We start from the raw sequence: 15,979 nt of genomic DNA on the forward strand, positions 1-15,979 counted from the left end.
AAGAAAAAGAGTGCGAAAGAGGGTATTGCAGCAGCAGTGAAAAACCACGATCGCCCTCGGAATGAAAGTTCCTCGCTTTCGCTCCGCAAGGCCTGTGTGAACGCGAGAGGCCGTGTCAAGCTTTTCCTGGTCTGCCTCTGTTGGCCTTCGCTTCCTTCACTGTTTCCCCTAAGTATATGGCGCGCCCATAACATCCGGCTGCTATTAAAGACCATAGCGCGCCGTTTGTGCCCTGTGCATGCAGAAGCGTGGTCGTCGTCAGTCAAAGGTGAGGACATGGAGGACGGTGTCGAGCGCACCTGATAGAAGAACACCGCGTTCAGTGCCTGGTTTACGAGCATTAGGGCCTTCATGACGAAACTCCGTTGGAATCTATTTTCTTTGAGGAGCGGTAGCGGAAACTCTAAGGCGATAATGAACAGCCCCGTCAATATCGCGAAGATTTGGATGACCGGAGCCTTGACGATGATCGAGACGAAGATGGCGTCCTGTTTCGCAGGTCTATGAAGCGAAAACGACCGTCAGAACATGACGGATTTGAACGAGAGGAAAGTCCGTACTGGAGTCCTCCAGGGTTGCGAAGAGTGCCGTTGACGAAGTCCCAGAAGAATTTGCGGTAGATTAAGCCCCAGAAGCCAGCCCATACGGTGTCTGAAACGACACGACTGATGAGGTCGTGATGCGCCAAAGGAGGTGGATCCAACTCACAAATGCTAGCTGAGATCGAGACCAGACGTGCATACTCGTGCCAAACAAGGTTTCCCATTGTGTTATGCTAGAGAGTGATGTTCGTTTCGGAGGATTTGTATGTTTTGAGAGAGGACAGAGCGCGGCTCTCTTTGGGTTGTGATGAAGGGGTTACCGGGAATGAAGGAGCGCAAGCGCGAAGGAAGGACTGAAGCTGGAGGAAACTGAGTGGACAAGAACGAAAGCGAGGACGAATAAGAAGAAAGAAAAGAAAGAAAATGAGCACAGCTCAAGGACGATGAAGAAACAAGGTGGTGGAAGGAAGGAAGAGGGAAGAAATGCAGGCGAGCTCTGCTCTTGATGGTGCTGAGAAGGGATCAACCAGGCGACTGTTCCGAGCCAAAGGTGCGAGTGGCGTTTCGGCTTCCACGGTCAATTCGCCGGTTGTCAGGGTCACTACCCCGGCGCTGTGGCCCAACGACACCGATGCAGGTCAAAAATAGGACATTCTTAGCATGATACAATTAACCAGAATCAACATCGTGCTCGTAGTATAGGTAGTACGGTACAGGTAGGGGCAGAGCTCGACAAAAAAAAGACCGGATACTGCACTGCAAGTCTCCAACACAACACTACCTCTCGAAAGTCATCGGTCCGAGGTACAAAGATGGCGGTCGGGCAGGCCGTGAGGGATAGTTCGGCTGATATGATCACAAACCCGTCAGCCCAGAGAGCAACAACGGCCAGAACGGGCGAGAGGCTTTACCATTCTGCTTGGCAGATCCCCACCGCCAGCGCCATCCCGTCTCATCGCTGTATTCGGCTGGACAACCGCTTGAGGAAACAAAGGCTGTGAACGCATATCGAGCGCTATGTCGGGACGTCGCATCATATCGGTAGTCGGCAGGCCGGAATCAAAGGGCGATTTCTCCGAGGGATCCATGAAAGGATTTTCCCTGTCCACAGGGGAAGGTTGCATGTTGTGGAAAGGCAGTGAGGGCGTCGAGGGCGTTTGCAAGGGCATCTTGCTGTCCCTGATACGGTTGCGCCGTCGTCTCCAGAGTAAAGCCGCTACGACAAACAAAGTCACGATGACCACAATGCCAGCAATGATTCCCGCCAGAGCAGCGATGGGTAGTCCAGACTTTCCGATACTCGAAGTATCAGGAGCGTCAGAGGAAGGAGATCCACTGGTGCAAGACACCACGTCAGTCTCGGCGAGTGAATTGAAGCCGCAAAAACGTACGTAGAATTGCTTGGTGCGCCATTTTGAGAATTGCTCGTCGTAGAGTAGATCTTGATGGCGTCGATATCCATGAACCTACCGGTGTTGTTCTGGCCATTCTGATCAGGATCGGCCGTCAGGACCAGGTTGTGTTGACCCGGCCCAAGACCATTTCCAAAATACTAGTGCGCCAGGCGTCAATTCTTGGTACGCTTGCGAGGAAAAATCAGTGATGAGGGAACTGACCAGCAGTGTCTGAACAAAAAGATTGTCAGGACATCTAGATGATAACTTTCGAGGGCTCTGATGCTCACCTTGAGATGCAGAGTGCTAGCGATACCATTTGAACCACCATCAAATGCATGAGCAGCGTTGCCGTCCACGGCAATCGTATAATTTGCATGGTCTGACGAAACGGTGCCATACACTGCGACTGCATCCCCACTGAACTCGATTTGGGCCTGAGCGCCACCCGTCTGCGTGAAACTTGATCACAAGATTTAGCGACATATCGGTCGGGCAGGCCGAAATATGCTCACTGCAGCGTGTTATTCATCGTGTCAGGAAGGGGATTGAAGATCCAAGATGATGGTGGCAGGTAAGATATGCGCGAATCCGTGTCGTCGATGGTGGAATTCGAGACAGATCGACTAGCTTCGGAATTAGTGCTAAAGACGATGCAGCAGAGTTCAGATTGAACGTACTCGTCTGGGCCGATCTGTGTCTCAAAAATGAGTGAATCGAGGTCTACCGGTGCAGCACTAGTAGTCTGCAAGACCGCCGTATGACTACCCATTGGCAAACTTGAGGCTCCACCCAGAAGCTGCTGGAACACCGCACTCGAAGCATTGGCATTATGTGCTGTAGCTTGGCCGTCAACGGCGAACGTATATGAACCATAGTCAGGCCTGTTCGCTCCGTAAAACCAGATGCCGGTTCCTGTGGCGAGGTTCATGAAAAGTTACCGGCGAAGACAAGCAAAGACATACCATTGAAGGAGATCGTGACTGTCGCGCCTTGCACTGATGTAGTGTGCCATGATTGTGCAGAATACGACTACCCAGCAAAGTTCGGTGTCAGGCAGGAGATGCATGAGTGTGGCCCCCGTCGTATACTCACTTGGGACAGAGTGTCATTCTCCGGCGAGTCATTCCACGCACCAGGTGGTCCCCAAACAAGCAATGGCGAACTGTCCTCCGCTGAAATGATACAAGCACTCGTAAACAGGTCTTGAGGTACGCGGGTCGATCATTTTACGCACCTGAGACGTTGAAAAGAACCATCAAGGTGTCGTGAAAAAACGAAGGAAATAATTTAAGGTCAAAAGAGCAAAAAAAAAAATGAATGGGAGGCAAAATGGCTGCCCAGCAGACCTCGTCAATCAGGGACTCGAGAACGACGTGCTCAGGAGTATATATGAGCGAGGCTCTGACATGGGACCAGACAGCAGTGCATGCCAGGGGCCGTTGTCCGGCTTTTGCACTGATGGGCCCATCAAGGAGTTGTTCGAGTAAACAACCGGCTGGGAACGTTTCAGTGATGAATGGGCGGCTGTAGAAAAGCTAGCGGAGCCGTGTTTCCGGGGCTCTGCATTGACTTGAACGTTGTTGTACTTATTCGATGAACAAAGACAAGGTGAAGGGTACTTACGGAAACGAAGGGCCACAGCGCGTGGCGGGAAAACCGAAACCTCCCTAAAAGGGAAGGGCGTACATTACTTAAAAGGTGAAGACCGCCCTTGACTCGCGATCACGTCCTTCTCTCTTCGCATCGCATGACACCCCCACCAAAGGACTCGAAACAACCCAAGGACGCGCCGGCGTCGACATCTCGCGACCTGGTTCGCGTCGGCCCCCGACATGTCTCAGCAAAGCATGTTGTCGGTCGTAGGAACGAGGATGGCCAAAAACCGACGACGGCTCGTGCTCTTGTGCTTCGCAATGGGAAACAGGGGGCGATGGGCACGGGCGAGATGGTTTTGTCCAATAAAATCAGCGGCAGAGAGAAATTGGACCTCCTGGTTGGTGAGTTGATTCTCTAGAGACCACAGCAAACGATCATGGGCATTCATCTACGGGACGTGCGCTATGGTCTTCGAAAGAGGACATGATGGATAAAGCGAAGAAAGAGAGCCTGATGGACAAAGCGAAGATGGCCGTCAGGACCCCTTTCAGGCTTGAGGAGTGTCACAAGATTTCTGAGTCTCAGTTCAATGGTGTGTCTCGTATTTTTCTTTCGTGTGCGATGCGCGCTGATCTACACATGGGCACCGACACCTGTTAGTCTATCTTGACGATATCTGCAACCTGCAGGAGTCAGATACGTTCTTCAGCACCATCCAAGCAGAGCTGAAGGCTCGCTTTCTCCCCAACAACAACAAGAAGTCAGATCCCCTGAGAGATCAGGCACTCGTGTTGAAAGCTTTCGGTAGCAGGTCAGTCTTCGCCCTGGCATGCCTTCATCGCCCCTATTCACCAACATGGCCACCACCGGTGATATAGGATACATAACTCTTTCATGCTTGCGTCTGCTTGGAGGATCATCCGAGAATACTTCCTCGTCTTTGACGAAGAATTTAAGCTAGGCAATGCAGTCGGAGACTCCGGTGTCCGTAAACATCTGCGCGACAACGACGAACTTAGGACGGAGTATCTGGTCTTGTACGATATCGTGAAGGTTCTCGTCGATGCTGCTCAGGCCAAGTTTGCTCTTCTGGCCACGACGACTCGTATGTTCCCTACTCGTTCATCTCTTCAACGTTGATACGGCTTATACTCGATTTTTCAGCTCACTATTCGCAATACTTCACAAGTGTAAACCAGACCACAGAGGTTGGCTTCGATTTTGCAAACCTCAAGAATGTGTATAAGTCTTTTGTAGACTCCATAGTCATCGAACTGTGTCTGCCCGAATCAGCCATGCCAAAATTCATCTTGACGACTATCTTGCAAGAAGCTCTTGAAGAGTCGCCTAGCGAAGCTCGACGTTTCCCTCAAGCCCTGTGGGATGCACTGGGAGATCTTTCCGTACGTCATGTTCGAATACACCTTTCTCTTTGCACTGTATCTAAGGGCTGCATATCTCAGGTTGCGATCAAGCTCCAAGAAATTCTGGAAGTACCCCTTCAGGGTCTCGAAGGAGAGCAATGGTTGAAGCAGGAACGCGAGAAGCCACAGGAATTCGATCAGTGGATCTATGCCCAAGACGTGTCGGCCTGGGTCTGTGATAACTTTGGCGACAGTCTCTCTATGATGTTCCCGCTCGAGAAGACCAGATATCAAACCGTTGTGACTGACATCTGGACAGCTATCAACGGAGTAAGTGGTGTATCCTCTCGTCTGACATCCGTACATTTCCTGATCGCTTAGTGATCCCGCTGCAGGCTTTCCAAGACGTTTCCGGGGCCACTCCCGAAGAGCTTTGGCTTCTTGAAGGTCAGATCACCCGCCAATCGCGCTGGCATGCGCTTCCTCCTCCCCGTAGTGAAAAGGAGAAGAGCATCATTCGTCCCGCGAAAGGCGCACGGTCCGCGAAGAAGAAGCCTCTTGCAATCACCGACGGCAATGACTCTGACGGGTCCATGCCCTCTCTTGAAACCGTCTCCGACTCTTCCGAGGGAGATGAGGAATCAGACTCAGAAGAGGAAGACTGGGACGATGAAGAAGAGCAGTGGGACGAAGATGAAGAAGATGACGATGAGAGTGGGTATGATACCGATGAGGAAGAGGAGCTTAAGAATATGCTGAGGGAGGTCATGCGCGATGCCGCTGCGGCCAATCCAGACTTTTTAGATCCTACGAAGGAATTCGATACCTCCGAGTTGGAGAAGGATAAGAAGGGCAACCCGTTCATCAAGCTCTTGGGGTCTCTGCGAGGTGCGTAGCATGATATTGCGTCTATTATCCAATTAACGAATCACGTTTCAAAGGCAGGATATTCTCTTCCAAGCCGAATTTACAGACGAACCCTGCCACCGCCCCACGAACGAAGCAGTTTACACCTCCTGCTAAGCCTCCCGGAGCTGCCAAACCCAAGACGTCGGCTACTAAGCCATCTCAAACCTCTAAACCACCCCCCACGAAGAGTATGTTGATAATCAGTCCTTACGTTACCGACTCGTTTCCTTATTCTTTTGACTACTGCAGCATCAGAGGCCCAGAAGAATCGCAACGTCACTGTTGAAGAGGTTGAAGATGAAGAGGAAGAGACGACGACATCCAAGAAGAAGAAAAAGAAGAAGCCTAAGAAGAAGAAGAAGGCAACTTCTGCGGCGGCGGAAGAGTCAGTGGATGCGCCCGCGCCAGAGACTCCGCCAGCATCGCCCTCTCCAGTGGCAAGCCCCAAGCCAACCCCTACAAGCCCTCCGCAAAAGAAACCTACGCCAGCAGCTAAGTCCCCGCCTGCTGCGAAGCCGACTAACGCGTCGACGGCATCGCTACCTTCACTCGCCGACCTCAGCCGGCAACAATCTGCTCAGTCTTCTCATTCGTACTTACAGTCTGAGAAGCCCGCGGAGCCCAAGTCCAAGGTTAAGTCGAGGCCTGAGTTCGGTAACCTTCTGGCGATTACCGAGAACTCGGAGAAGAAAAGCATCTTCAACTGGAGGGGTCGCAACAAGGAGGAGCCAACGGAGGAGAAGGACAACAAGCAGGCTCTGCACAAGTGGTTCTCGAGGATGAAGAAGGGCACCAAAGAGTACATGCATCAACTCTTGGGGACTCCCGAGGACGAGAAGAAGGGTCAGGCTGGCATGAAGTGGGAGAACTTCTTGAAGGTATGGGCACCGTGCACCTTTGACAGGTCCCTGAGGCTCACTCAGTATCATTCGGCAGGTCATGCGTGAGATGGGCTTCGACTACGATCCCAGTACTGCAGGATCCAGCGTAAGGTTTGATCCTCCGAACAAGAAAGACAAGGTACGTTGGACTATTTTGTCATGCCCAAGATTATTCTAGTACTCAAGTTGCCCTTCGATGTTTCAGCCGATTACATTCCATAAGCGTGAGTCTTATATCATTGATTATGCGGTATATATGTTTATACAATTCTCTCCTTAGCTCATCCCGACTCGACCATACCTCCTATCATGCTTAAGGAGTTCGGCAAGAGGCTAACCAGGCAGTACGGCTGGTCCGAGCTGTACTTCGCCAAGGCTAGCTAGTCTTAGAATCGACGATGGTGATATTGCTGTAGCAATGATTGTACATGCTCAGCTTTCGTGCAATCTCTGGGAAGTCTCGCTGAATATGTTCATGTAATTTCTTGTCTCGCGTACTGCTGTATGTATATTGTTGTGTGTCAGTCAATCTCAATTGTTTTCCACGAGAACATCGCGAAATATACAGCCCTCCCAGCCGCTTGAGCGCCCGAGACGGTATAGTAGAGTTATTGTTCGCACCGCTCGCGCTCGCAGTGGGCTTGATCCCGACGAAGATCTGGATCGATGTCGAGGAAGGTACGAGAGCCGCGGTAGCAGTGCCGAGGTCGGTCTCAGATGAGGTTTGGAGGTTGACGGAGGAGTGGAACGAAGAGTTAGAGACAGAGGACATGCGGTTTTATTTATGTGTTGAAGGCACGCATTATTCGACTGACCGTGTGGCACAACCATACGGTTTACTTGGGGCGAACGCTAATGCACGGCAAGACATGACCCATAAAAGAGGGCAATCAACATACAATTATCCGGCAAGTCCGCGAGATTAAACAAAACTCCCTTCGCACAACAAACACAGAACGGAGGACGAAAAACAGCATGGAATAGGAAGCTCTAGGGGAGCCGTGCCACTACAACGACGAAAACACGGAAAGAATAGAGAAGAATAGGAACTCATAGCTGCTGGATCCTCTGTTGCATCTTCTCCTTCAGTGTCGAATAAGCGTTCATGAGAGTTTGTTCGTTGATGACGATCTCCGTTGTATCCGCTCTCGGCCTGCTCACTCTTGACGCGATGGTCGTTGAGTCGGTTTCCACGATAATGCTGCACGCCACATTGAAATTGTCAGATGGTCAAAAACGATTCGCATAGGTCAGCAAATGCCGCACTCCCTTGACCAACAGAAAACAAAGGGCGAATAGGGCGGGAGTCAAAGACGGAGGAGCGAACAGACATACCCGTCATCAATTGTCTCGTCCAGACACAAGACAAGCAAATCCAGATTCTCTAACACCGCTCGCTTCTCGACCTGGTTCCGAAGAAGCATGTGTGCTGCCTCTGAAAAGGCGACAAGGGCAGAGTGCAACATGAGCTCGTTTTCTGAGGAACCGCCGATCATGTAGAAGATAAGGTCGAGCGAATGTTTGTAGACTGCTAGATGACCTTCGTAGAGAATGATCTCGCCTGCACATCAAATGACGCAAGAGAAACATATGCGGATACATAAGTCGGCCTCTCGAGCAATGTGGCATGGGGGATATACACGCACCACCAGCCTTCTTCGTCTTTTGGAACAACCCTTTCTCGAACGCCCGCTGCTCCTTCAGTGAATGGAGCCCCTTGTTGAAATCATTAGGTCCACCGAGATATGATTGTCCTTTTGGGTTGTAGTACTTCGCGAGCACTCGATGGCCATCCGTGTCGAGGATGATGAAGGCGTTAACAGCGTAAAGAGAAAGATTCGTCATTTTATCGGAAATGGTTGAGCAATCTAAGTAGAAATTAGTGTAAATAAGTTAGCAACTAAGATCATCAACATACAAGTGTGACGGTATTGGTATTTGGTAGGAAGAGATTCGTTGGGACAAGTTTGGGGTCTAGAGACGTGTCGAGCGCGAAGGAGGGCGTCGTGATTACCGGATTAGGCTGCGACGTGGCGTTGAGGCGTTGTGGCCCATCATCTATTTTCTCACGATACTGCCATATACTTATAGGAGCTTCCAAAAGGCTTCTCATGTAGTTTGTCTCGAGGCTGACCTCCATTGTGGCAGAGATATTTGTTTTCTTATCTGCGCTACATGCTACGGAGAGCGTAAGCTAGAAGGTGCCGGTGAATGGCGAGGAGCAATACAAAGTGGCACCTCACTCTAGAATCAACAGGTGTAAACAACGCGTCAACAACGCGTCAATAAGATGTCCGTATTTGGTGCTACCCACTTCTCTGTCTTGCCATCTCCTGCGAAGCGAGTCTTAGTGGGTTTATCACTATGCTGCACTCCACGACATCGACGAGTTCTTTTATCGTCAATAAATACTCGAGGTCTCATCCTTCTCCCTCGGCTAATTCTTCCGGCTCAAAAGAAGACGGAGTGACGTCCTCCCAAAATGCCGAAGTCGAATGGCAGCACTTCACTAATCCTACGATACGACTCGTCTTAGACATCAAGAAAGCGTCAACTGACGAGCTTGAGTCGGTTAGGCTGCGCATTTTGTGGTATATGGATTCAGGAGGTGCAGCGGATTTTGGTAAGACGGAGCCTGTCGTGTTTGTGCGTTTCTGCTTGATATATGCGCTTCTCGTTATTAGTGCTAAAGTGAATCTAGGAGGACGTCGACTTATTCTCGTTCTCTTCGTTGGACAATAATCACACAAATACTGGTCAAGGGCTTCCTCTCAAAGCTGTCTACAGAGATTGTGTCGTGGGAATTCGGTATCTACACCCGCAAACTGTACCTCTTTTCACCCTTCCCGTAAGCATTTTGCCCGCATATATCCATCTTTTGACTTGACAAAAGGTTTGACTCATCAGATATACCGTCGATTTCAAGTCACCTTTGACTCTGCTCCATCCGCGAATCAATTCATCAACGCCATTCGTCCCGTTTGTCCCTGCAAAACAAACAGCGCCGCAGCCCCTGTTCCTGCTCGAGCCGGAACCATGGCCGGGGGTCCCATCCCTCCTGGCCCTTTGTCATCTGTCCCCGCCAATCGACAGATGAGCATGATACCATCGGGCCTTGTTTCCTCTCAAACTGGCTCAACCTCGCTCACAAACCCACCACGTCTTCCTGTGCTTCGTCCTGCTGTCTTCACGCCTGCCGCTTCGAGCGTCGCGCCCTCTTCTAGTCCATCTGGAACAAACTTCCCAACCAGTGACTCTACTACTTCTTTCTTCTCTCTGCCTGTCAACACCAGCTCTTCTCAGCCTTCTTCCGCTCCCAACGCTCAGGCTCAGAGACTCAAGGGCTATAGCAGCGGAATGCCTACGCCACCCTCCTTAAGCCAGACAAGCTCCTCTTCCCTTCCGGCTTCTTCACCTCCTCGACCATCTTCTGCACTTCGTGATGAGGCTCTCATGCCGCCACCGCCTTTGCCCACACAGCCACGACCTTCTGGGGGCACTAGAAACGATACCAATCCTCCGCAGGACAACCCCTCAGTTGTCCAGACACAGCTTCCTGACAGAGAGGCATTCTTGGACTCTTTGCGAGATACGCCGGCGTTGTATGATCTTTCGCGCTCAGAACTGGAGAAACTGGTCTGTGAGGTTATAAGGGAGCCTGGATTTCTGAAGCTGGTTAGTGCATGCTTTTCATGTATTCCGGGCGTGCGTCCTGACGAAGTTGATTGTTTGCAGCTGGAGAAGCTGGACACTCTGTGGGCGGTGAAGGGTGCATTGGACATCTGAGCGTGTTGCATCCTCACTTTGACAGCTGGCTTGGCCGTGTATGCGTACACGTGTTATTGGACCTTGAGAGCGCGCCTGATGTAAATTTCTTGACGCTCGAATAATGTGCTATATATTTTGGGACGACAATGGGGAGACTCCACAAAGAAGCCAAAGGGATTGTGCTGAACCAATAGTTATCCACAGCCGAATATTTTACAAATAAGATGAAGCAGTAAAATAGTGCAAACCCCTACATGCCGAAGTTCTGAGGTGCCCGAGTCGCCCAGTAGCCTCCGCAGATGCATCGAGCCGACCACTTGTTCTCCCAAAGCAGCCAGCCCGAAGGGGCATGCTCCCTTGCAGACAGATCCGACTTGCCTCCACACCTCTGGCAGACGCGCTTCTGGTCTCGTCGAAGTAACAAACCCTTCGAGACGATGTCCCGATTATTGTCCTTCCCGTTGTCGGAGACGTTGAGTTTACCGACGCCGATGACGAGGTCGGTGGCTTTGATGAAAAGACGGGGTTTGTCGATCGCTCCGGAGGAGATGAGCTTTGTTACGATGGTGTCTACCAGCGAGAAGGATGCCTGTGATGGCCGACACAGGGAGAGACTGTTCTGCAGCTCCTTTGCTGTGTAAAAGATAGAAGAATAAGCAGCCAGTCGGTTGCGCCGTACTCGTTCCGGGCGTAGAAATAAAGTAGAGCGTACCGTCGAACTGTTTGATTTCATCAGGGATCTGAGCAAGCACCGAGTCTAATTCATTCAAATTGATGCCCGAGGATGAGACGACATCCAAAAAAGTGCTTTTGGCAATCTGAACATTCTCTGCGCCGGGATTGAGCTTGACGAGTTGATCGTAAAAGCCCTTGACATCGCCGAGTGCGGCGCGGAGATTTCTGAGGGTGAATGGGTGGATAAGATGTAAGAATGTAGCGGGTAGGGGTATCGTCGTGGACGAGAAAGCGGCCGGAGCTATGTGATGGTTTGACTATGAGTGGGGTCCCCGAGTGGTATGAATAGAATACAGACGTACACGCTGCACCGAATAGGTCGTCGATAGATGGAGACTGTGCAGGTGGTGGAACTGAGGGCGCGGAGCTTCTGTCGCTCCAGAACACACAATCCTTCATCACATCCTCCAGAAAGTTGATGAACCAGGTAGACAATCCGACCAACGGCCATACTACCTCTATGAACGCCAATAAACGTTAGATTAGTTCGCAAGGGGACAGGCTGGAAAAAACTTACTCAGATTGAGCAAGTCACCATCCTTGTATTCCTCGAAAGCGTTGTGGCAAGCAATGACGGAGCAGATATCTTGTGCCGTTCGCCAGCGGACAGAAAGTTCCTCTTGCTCTGGGCTGCTAGTATTGCGGGCACGAGTACTTGTTGGCGGTGTACGCTGTCTATCAGTGTCACTTCCCTTACAGAAATTAAGGCACTCACCGGTATGCCTCGAGGAAGAATCCGACAACATCTTTGAGCGCGCTGCGACTGGAGTTTGTGTCATCTTGCTTGATGAGCAAAGCGAGTTCACGAAGCAAGTCCTGTAATTCACTGAGAGGGTGTGAGGGCAACGATAGGCGATGGATAACATCGGCTAATGAGCCGCTCGAGCGCATCGCGGTGAGAATACGGCTGGCCTCTTGTTTAAGGTATGATGGTGATTGGTCACCTAGGATTGTTACGGACAATTAGGATGGGATTATATGGGCAAACTCGACAAAGGCTTACCGGGACTGGCACCAAATAGTCCGTCAGAGGTCTGTCTTGATAAGGGACGAATGGATATTCGAAGGGGCGAGAGTTGTGGTGACGAAACCGTGCATATGAGATCGCCGTTAGGCGATATAGCAGCATTGAATGGGACTGGGTAGAGTTCCATCAGTAGACTAGACTTAGTTGAAGTGAATATAAGGTACATACTATCGGGAAGTACATTGTCTGCACTGGTGAGATAGACGGGGAGAGTCTTCCATTTATCGTCCACTTCTAACGATGGTCTATCCAAGCACGAACACAAACAGTCAGAAGACAGAGAGAAAGTGTAATGTAGAATGAAATACATTTGAATTGCGGATATACGGCCAATAGAGTGCTCTCGGGGCCTCAATCTTCGCCTGGGTATATGTATGGAGGCGTCGACAGTCCCCATTAGGATGGTATCGGAAGGAGAGCCTAACCAACGGCTAGAAATAAAAGTTGGTATTGCGGAGGTGGATTCTCGACTTGACACTTTCGAAGTGAGCTAGACAATGGCCTTTAGTATGGCACTGGAGACGCATTTAGAGGGGAACTTACCCATGCCGGTTGGCTGTTGTTTTGAGCATGCTCGTTCTTCGTCAGGGAGTATACAAGCAAGTCCGACGTTGGGGTGCATAAGTCTGAGATGGTGTCAGAAACTATGCCAACAGTGTGGGCGAAATCCTGACCGTTATCAAAGTCGAGGTAAGAAACCAGTAGATGCATTGCACATGTGTTCTTTGTGCTCGCATCATTAGGCCGGTTCCGAGGAACGAACGCGAGTTTTGAGAGATGCCCCGATTGGCAGCGTAGAGGGGGAAGTGGATGGGTTGATAGAGCTGTGAAAGGTCATTAATTGAAGCAGGTTGTACTTACATGAAGACGAGGAAGTATGCGTACTCATGTTAACACTGTCAAAATCTAGTCCCAACCTGATCTCACACAGTTCAATCGCGGGCTCGTCAGTCCAGTTTTCCCAATCGTCGCCTTGGTAAGAAGTGGGCATGGAGAGGGGAGGTTGCATGTCCATGGACATAGCCAGATCCATCTCATTGAAAGCAGGAATTGTGGGCGGTCTGGGGACAAGTCGAGAATGAGTAGCAATAATGATAGAAGACTCTAGAGTGCATAACACAATCAGCATCGTGGCTCTTCTCAAAGAATTATGTTCTGACCGTCATATCCAAGGCCTATGACCGCCTTAGAACAAGCCTTGACGCCATATTCACCCTCCGCGGCAGTCGCGTGAGCTTGCCCCCTCTCTTTGGCCTCGTCAGGGAAGGAGAGGGAGCAGGTCAGATGGCCGCTGGTAGCGTTAGTGCCGTGTCTAATAAAATGCACTGATGTTTCCATATTCTGCGTGACAAGTAGTAGTGTGGAGACAGCGACAGGGGTTGAAGGCCCTAGAGGAGGAAGTCGAATAGGACCTCCTGATGAATCGGTAGCCCACTGCAGGGTAATCCTTTAGCATAACAGACTTATGCCCGAAAGCTTAGAAAACCTACGCACCTCTCTTGGCTGACCCAGCCAGGTAGAAGCTACTATCCCAGCACCACGAGCGCATTCCCAAGATTCTGGAGCGTTCCAGGTATCGAGCTCCGCCCCCGCTTTCCATAGGCAACAAATACCAGCTTGATTTCTACTAGGAAAGTAGGCGAATAACAGCTGTATCTTGGATGAGATGTTGGGAGAGATGGATATGACGGTAGGAGGCTCATAGGCTAATGGGTTGCTTTGGATCAGGGAAGGCGGTTGAAGCCTGAACTGTTTTGTCGAAGGGAAGAGGCGACCAAGCACGTAGGGCTGTGTTGGGTGCGCGGTGAATATGACGCCGGTACGAGACCAGACGACAGGCCTGACTCGTTTGTCGCTTCTTAGACAAGAATCCTTGGGAAAGAGCAAATGTGACATACCTGTCTTCTGGTTCGAGCAACGGTTGCAATCCCCACCATCCGAGTTGCCAGCTCTCGTCCTCCTTCGCCTTTCCTTTCGAGGGTGAGCCTTTGGAGGGTGATCCCGAGGCGCTCGACATTGTCAGTGTCGCAGAATAGCAGTGACCGGTGATGGTGGAAAGGAACAAGGAGTCTCAAGCGCTACGCCACAACGAACTTCAACAACGTTAACGCCACTTTCCATAGGCGCCACAATGCTCGGGCAATCGGCTCTTGTGTCTGTCTCTCAACTATCTCTCGACCGTATTCTTCTATAAAGGATGGCTTCCCCTGGCCGTTCAGGGCGCTGCGTAGACCAGATCCATGTCCCAGACCAGCGGGTCGAGTCGACGCGACCTCAACCCCCCTTTCCAGACCAAAATCGTGTCCTAGGCCGAACTCACGCACATCTGCTGCATCTATAAGTAGTTCGCCTGATCCGAGCTCTGTACAACGCTGATGAGCCTTGCCCTCACCTTGCGCGACGGTTTTTATCCCAAATGCCACGGGAAGTGACCCAATCTGCCAGCCAACTCCATCAATTGTCAGTCTCTCCACGGTCAATCTTCTCAGGATATCCAAACTTCTCACCAGCTCTTCAATTGAAGGCTTGTTTGCCAGGCTCTCCTCAAGGCGGCTCTTTCTCTCCGCGTCGGCGATCCCATCATAGCGCTGTGTATGCTAGGCGCCTTGGAAGATCTCTTTCTGGTTTTTAGATGTTTCCTAGTCACAGTGAGCCTGCATCAAGGTGCCGATAACGTATGGACAGCCATCGTATTCCTGGATCTGCAGGGCCACGCGGAGCGCTGGCGCTTGAGCTCGATTTCCTGGTACAAAAAGTGCAGGCCTGCCCTATTTCTCTCATACAAACCACCATCTTGGGACTCAAGTTATCTGCCTCTTGTATATCTGGCCCTGCTTAGAGCTAGAGGATGTCTCCCCTCCTCTTCGCACTACGACTCGTCTCCCCCAGCATTGTAGTCCTCGCCACCGTAGCTCTCCTCCGCGTTACAAAACCAGTGGTAGCGATTCATTCAAATGGGTCATCAGATTCTACTCCTCAGAGCGCCACCCGTACAATCCCTCGTCGCTCTCTCATCACAGGTCTCCTCGCCTTGACATCCTTGACCTACCTCGCGCAAGGCCTGATCTTCGTCATTTTTGCTGTGGTCTACAAAATATGGCCCCAGAGGAGCGGTATCGAGATCGGCGCGTTCATCGGGATTTTCGCGTTCTGTAACCTCGCCATTGTCGGCGGGTGGAAAGCCGTCAATGGGGCTGACGTCTGGTCTTTAAAGCGAGTCAAGGCTGGAGTGGGACTATCGTTGCTGCTCGACGTCGTGCAAGTCATTTTGAACGGATCCGAGCTGTCCCGCAGTGGTACGTGAAACTGACTCGATTATATATTAATTAGAGCATCTGATCCTAGTATGCTCGTAGATGGCAACGACCCTGCCGTATTTTATGTTCCCGTTATGGCTCTTCGTCTGCTTTTTCTCGTCTTGCTGTTGGTCTCCATGAGCTTTCCGCGGACCGTTTCAGCCGACAAGCCTACGACGCCCACGACAGAGATATCGGATTCTGCTGCATTACTTGGCGCCACCCAGACCAATGGTGCCAGTTATGGGACTTTTCACGAAGGGACTCCCAGTAGCCCGGAGTCGGAAGACACTTCGGTTGCTGCGCCCTCCCAAGATGGGGATACCCAACCAAAGGTGATCATAGGATATTGTGTATGCTGCTCACCAATCATAGTGACATTTGCGCTGTTTTGCTGGTGCAGCCTGCGGATGAAGACTCGGATGAAACTAAGAACAAGACAGACGATGACGACCCTCTAGAGG

The 15,979-nt window shown here is 51.0% G+C and overlaps 6 protein-coding genes across 6 annotated transcripts; 2 read left to right on the forward strand and 4 right to left on the reverse strand.

The window, feature by feature from the left end:
• Nucleotides 1-115: 115 nt before the first annotated feature.
• On the reverse strand, nucleotides 116-766 carry STEHIDRAFT_133821 (uncharacterized protein; the record flags this gene model as incomplete). Its single annotated transcript, XM_007308140.1, has 4 exons — nucleotides 116-232; nucleotides 300-501; nucleotides 561-651; nucleotides 709-766. 4 exons carry the CDS (start codon nucleotides 764-766, stop codon nucleotides 116-118), a joined length of 468 nt encoding a protein of 155 aa, XP_007308202.1.
• A 435-nt stretch (nucleotides 767-1,201) lies between these two features.
• On the reverse strand, nucleotides 1,202-3,195 carry STEHIDRAFT_171157 (uncharacterized protein; the record flags this gene model as incomplete). The annotated part of the gene is made up of 10 exons (XM_007308141.1): nucleotides 1,202-1,388; nucleotides 1,454-1,877; nucleotides 1,934-2,094; nucleotides 2,159-2,167; nucleotides 2,227-2,398; nucleotides 2,452-2,562; nucleotides 2,617-2,851; nucleotides 2,902-2,968; nucleotides 3,032-3,111; nucleotides 3,174-3,195. 10 exons carry the CDS (start codon nucleotides 3,193-3,195, stop codon nucleotides 1,320-1,322), a joined length of 1,350 nt encoding a protein of 449 aa, XP_007308203.1. The 3' UTR covers nucleotides 1,202-1,319.
• A 491-nt stretch (nucleotides 3,196-3,686) lies between these two features.
• On the forward strand, nucleotides 3,687-7,235 carry STEHIDRAFT_141569 (uncharacterized protein; the record flags this gene model as incomplete). The annotated part of the gene is made up of 12 exons (XM_007308142.1): nucleotides 3,687-3,936; nucleotides 3,963-4,127; nucleotides 4,196-4,346; nucleotides 4,414-4,640; nucleotides 4,700-4,938; nucleotides 4,999-5,229; nucleotides 5,295-5,787; nucleotides 5,841-5,996; nucleotides 6,058-6,686; nucleotides 6,745-6,828; nucleotides 6,895-6,913; nucleotides 6,970-7,235. 12 exons carry the CDS (start codon nucleotides 3,687-3,689, stop codon nucleotides 7,071-7,073), a joined length of 2,748 nt encoding a protein of 915 aa, XP_007308204.1. The 3' UTR covers nucleotides 7,074-7,235.
• Nucleotides 7,236-7,549: 314 nt separating this feature from the next.
• STEHIDRAFT_102593 (coatomer protein) lies at nucleotides 7,550-8,534 on the reverse strand (the record flags this gene model as incomplete). The annotated part of the gene is made up of 3 exons (XM_007308143.1): nucleotides 7,550-7,890; nucleotides 8,025-8,250; nucleotides 8,336-8,534. The coding sequence occupies 3 exons, from the start codon at nucleotides 8,532-8,534 to the stop codon at nucleotides 7,740-7,742; spliced, it is 576 nt and encodes a 191-aa protein (XP_007308205.1). The 3' UTR covers nucleotides 7,550-7,739.
• Nucleotides 8,535-9,053: 519 nt separating this feature from the next.
• STEHIDRAFT_114094 (uncharacterized protein) lies at nucleotides 9,054-10,475 on the forward strand (the record flags this gene model as incomplete). Its single annotated transcript, XM_007308144.1, has 4 exons — nucleotides 9,054-9,335; nucleotides 9,391-9,537; nucleotides 9,597-10,364; nucleotides 10,425-10,475. The coding sequence occupies 4 exons, from the start codon at nucleotides 9,054-9,056 to the stop codon at nucleotides 10,473-10,475; spliced, it is 1,248 nt and encodes a 415-aa protein (XP_007308206.1).
• Nucleotides 10,476-10,594: 119 nt separating this feature from the next.
• On the reverse strand, nucleotides 10,595-14,260 carry STEHIDRAFT_102595 (uncharacterized protein). Its single transcript, XM_007308145.1, has 14 exons — nucleotides 14,118-14,260; nucleotides 13,714-14,059; nucleotides 13,380-13,653; nucleotides 13,105-13,323; nucleotides 12,894-13,043; nucleotides 12,763-12,845; nucleotides 12,528-12,709; nucleotides 12,388-12,464; nucleotides 12,196-12,330; nucleotides 11,908-12,136; nucleotides 11,710-11,846; nucleotides 11,495-11,650; nucleotides 11,170-11,433; nucleotides 10,595-11,090 (listed from the first exon to the last, which is right to left on the reverse strand). Exons 1-14 carry the CDS (start codon nucleotides 14,234-14,236, stop codon nucleotides 10,708-10,710), a joined length of 2,754 nt encoding a protein of 917 aa, XP_007308207.1. The 5' UTR covers nucleotides 14,237-14,260; the 3' UTR covers nucleotides 10,595-10,707.
• Between the last annotated feature and the right edge of the window lie 1,719 nt (nucleotides 14,261-15,979).

Source organism: Stereum hirsutum (assembly GCF_000264905.1).
Source record: "Stereum hirsutum FP-91666 SS1 unplaced genomic scaffold STEHIscaffold_14, whole genome shotgun sequence".
NCBI classification, from domain to species: domain Eukaryota; kingdom Fungi; phylum Basidiomycota; class Agaricomycetes; order Russulales; family Stereaceae; genus Stereum; species Stereum hirsutum.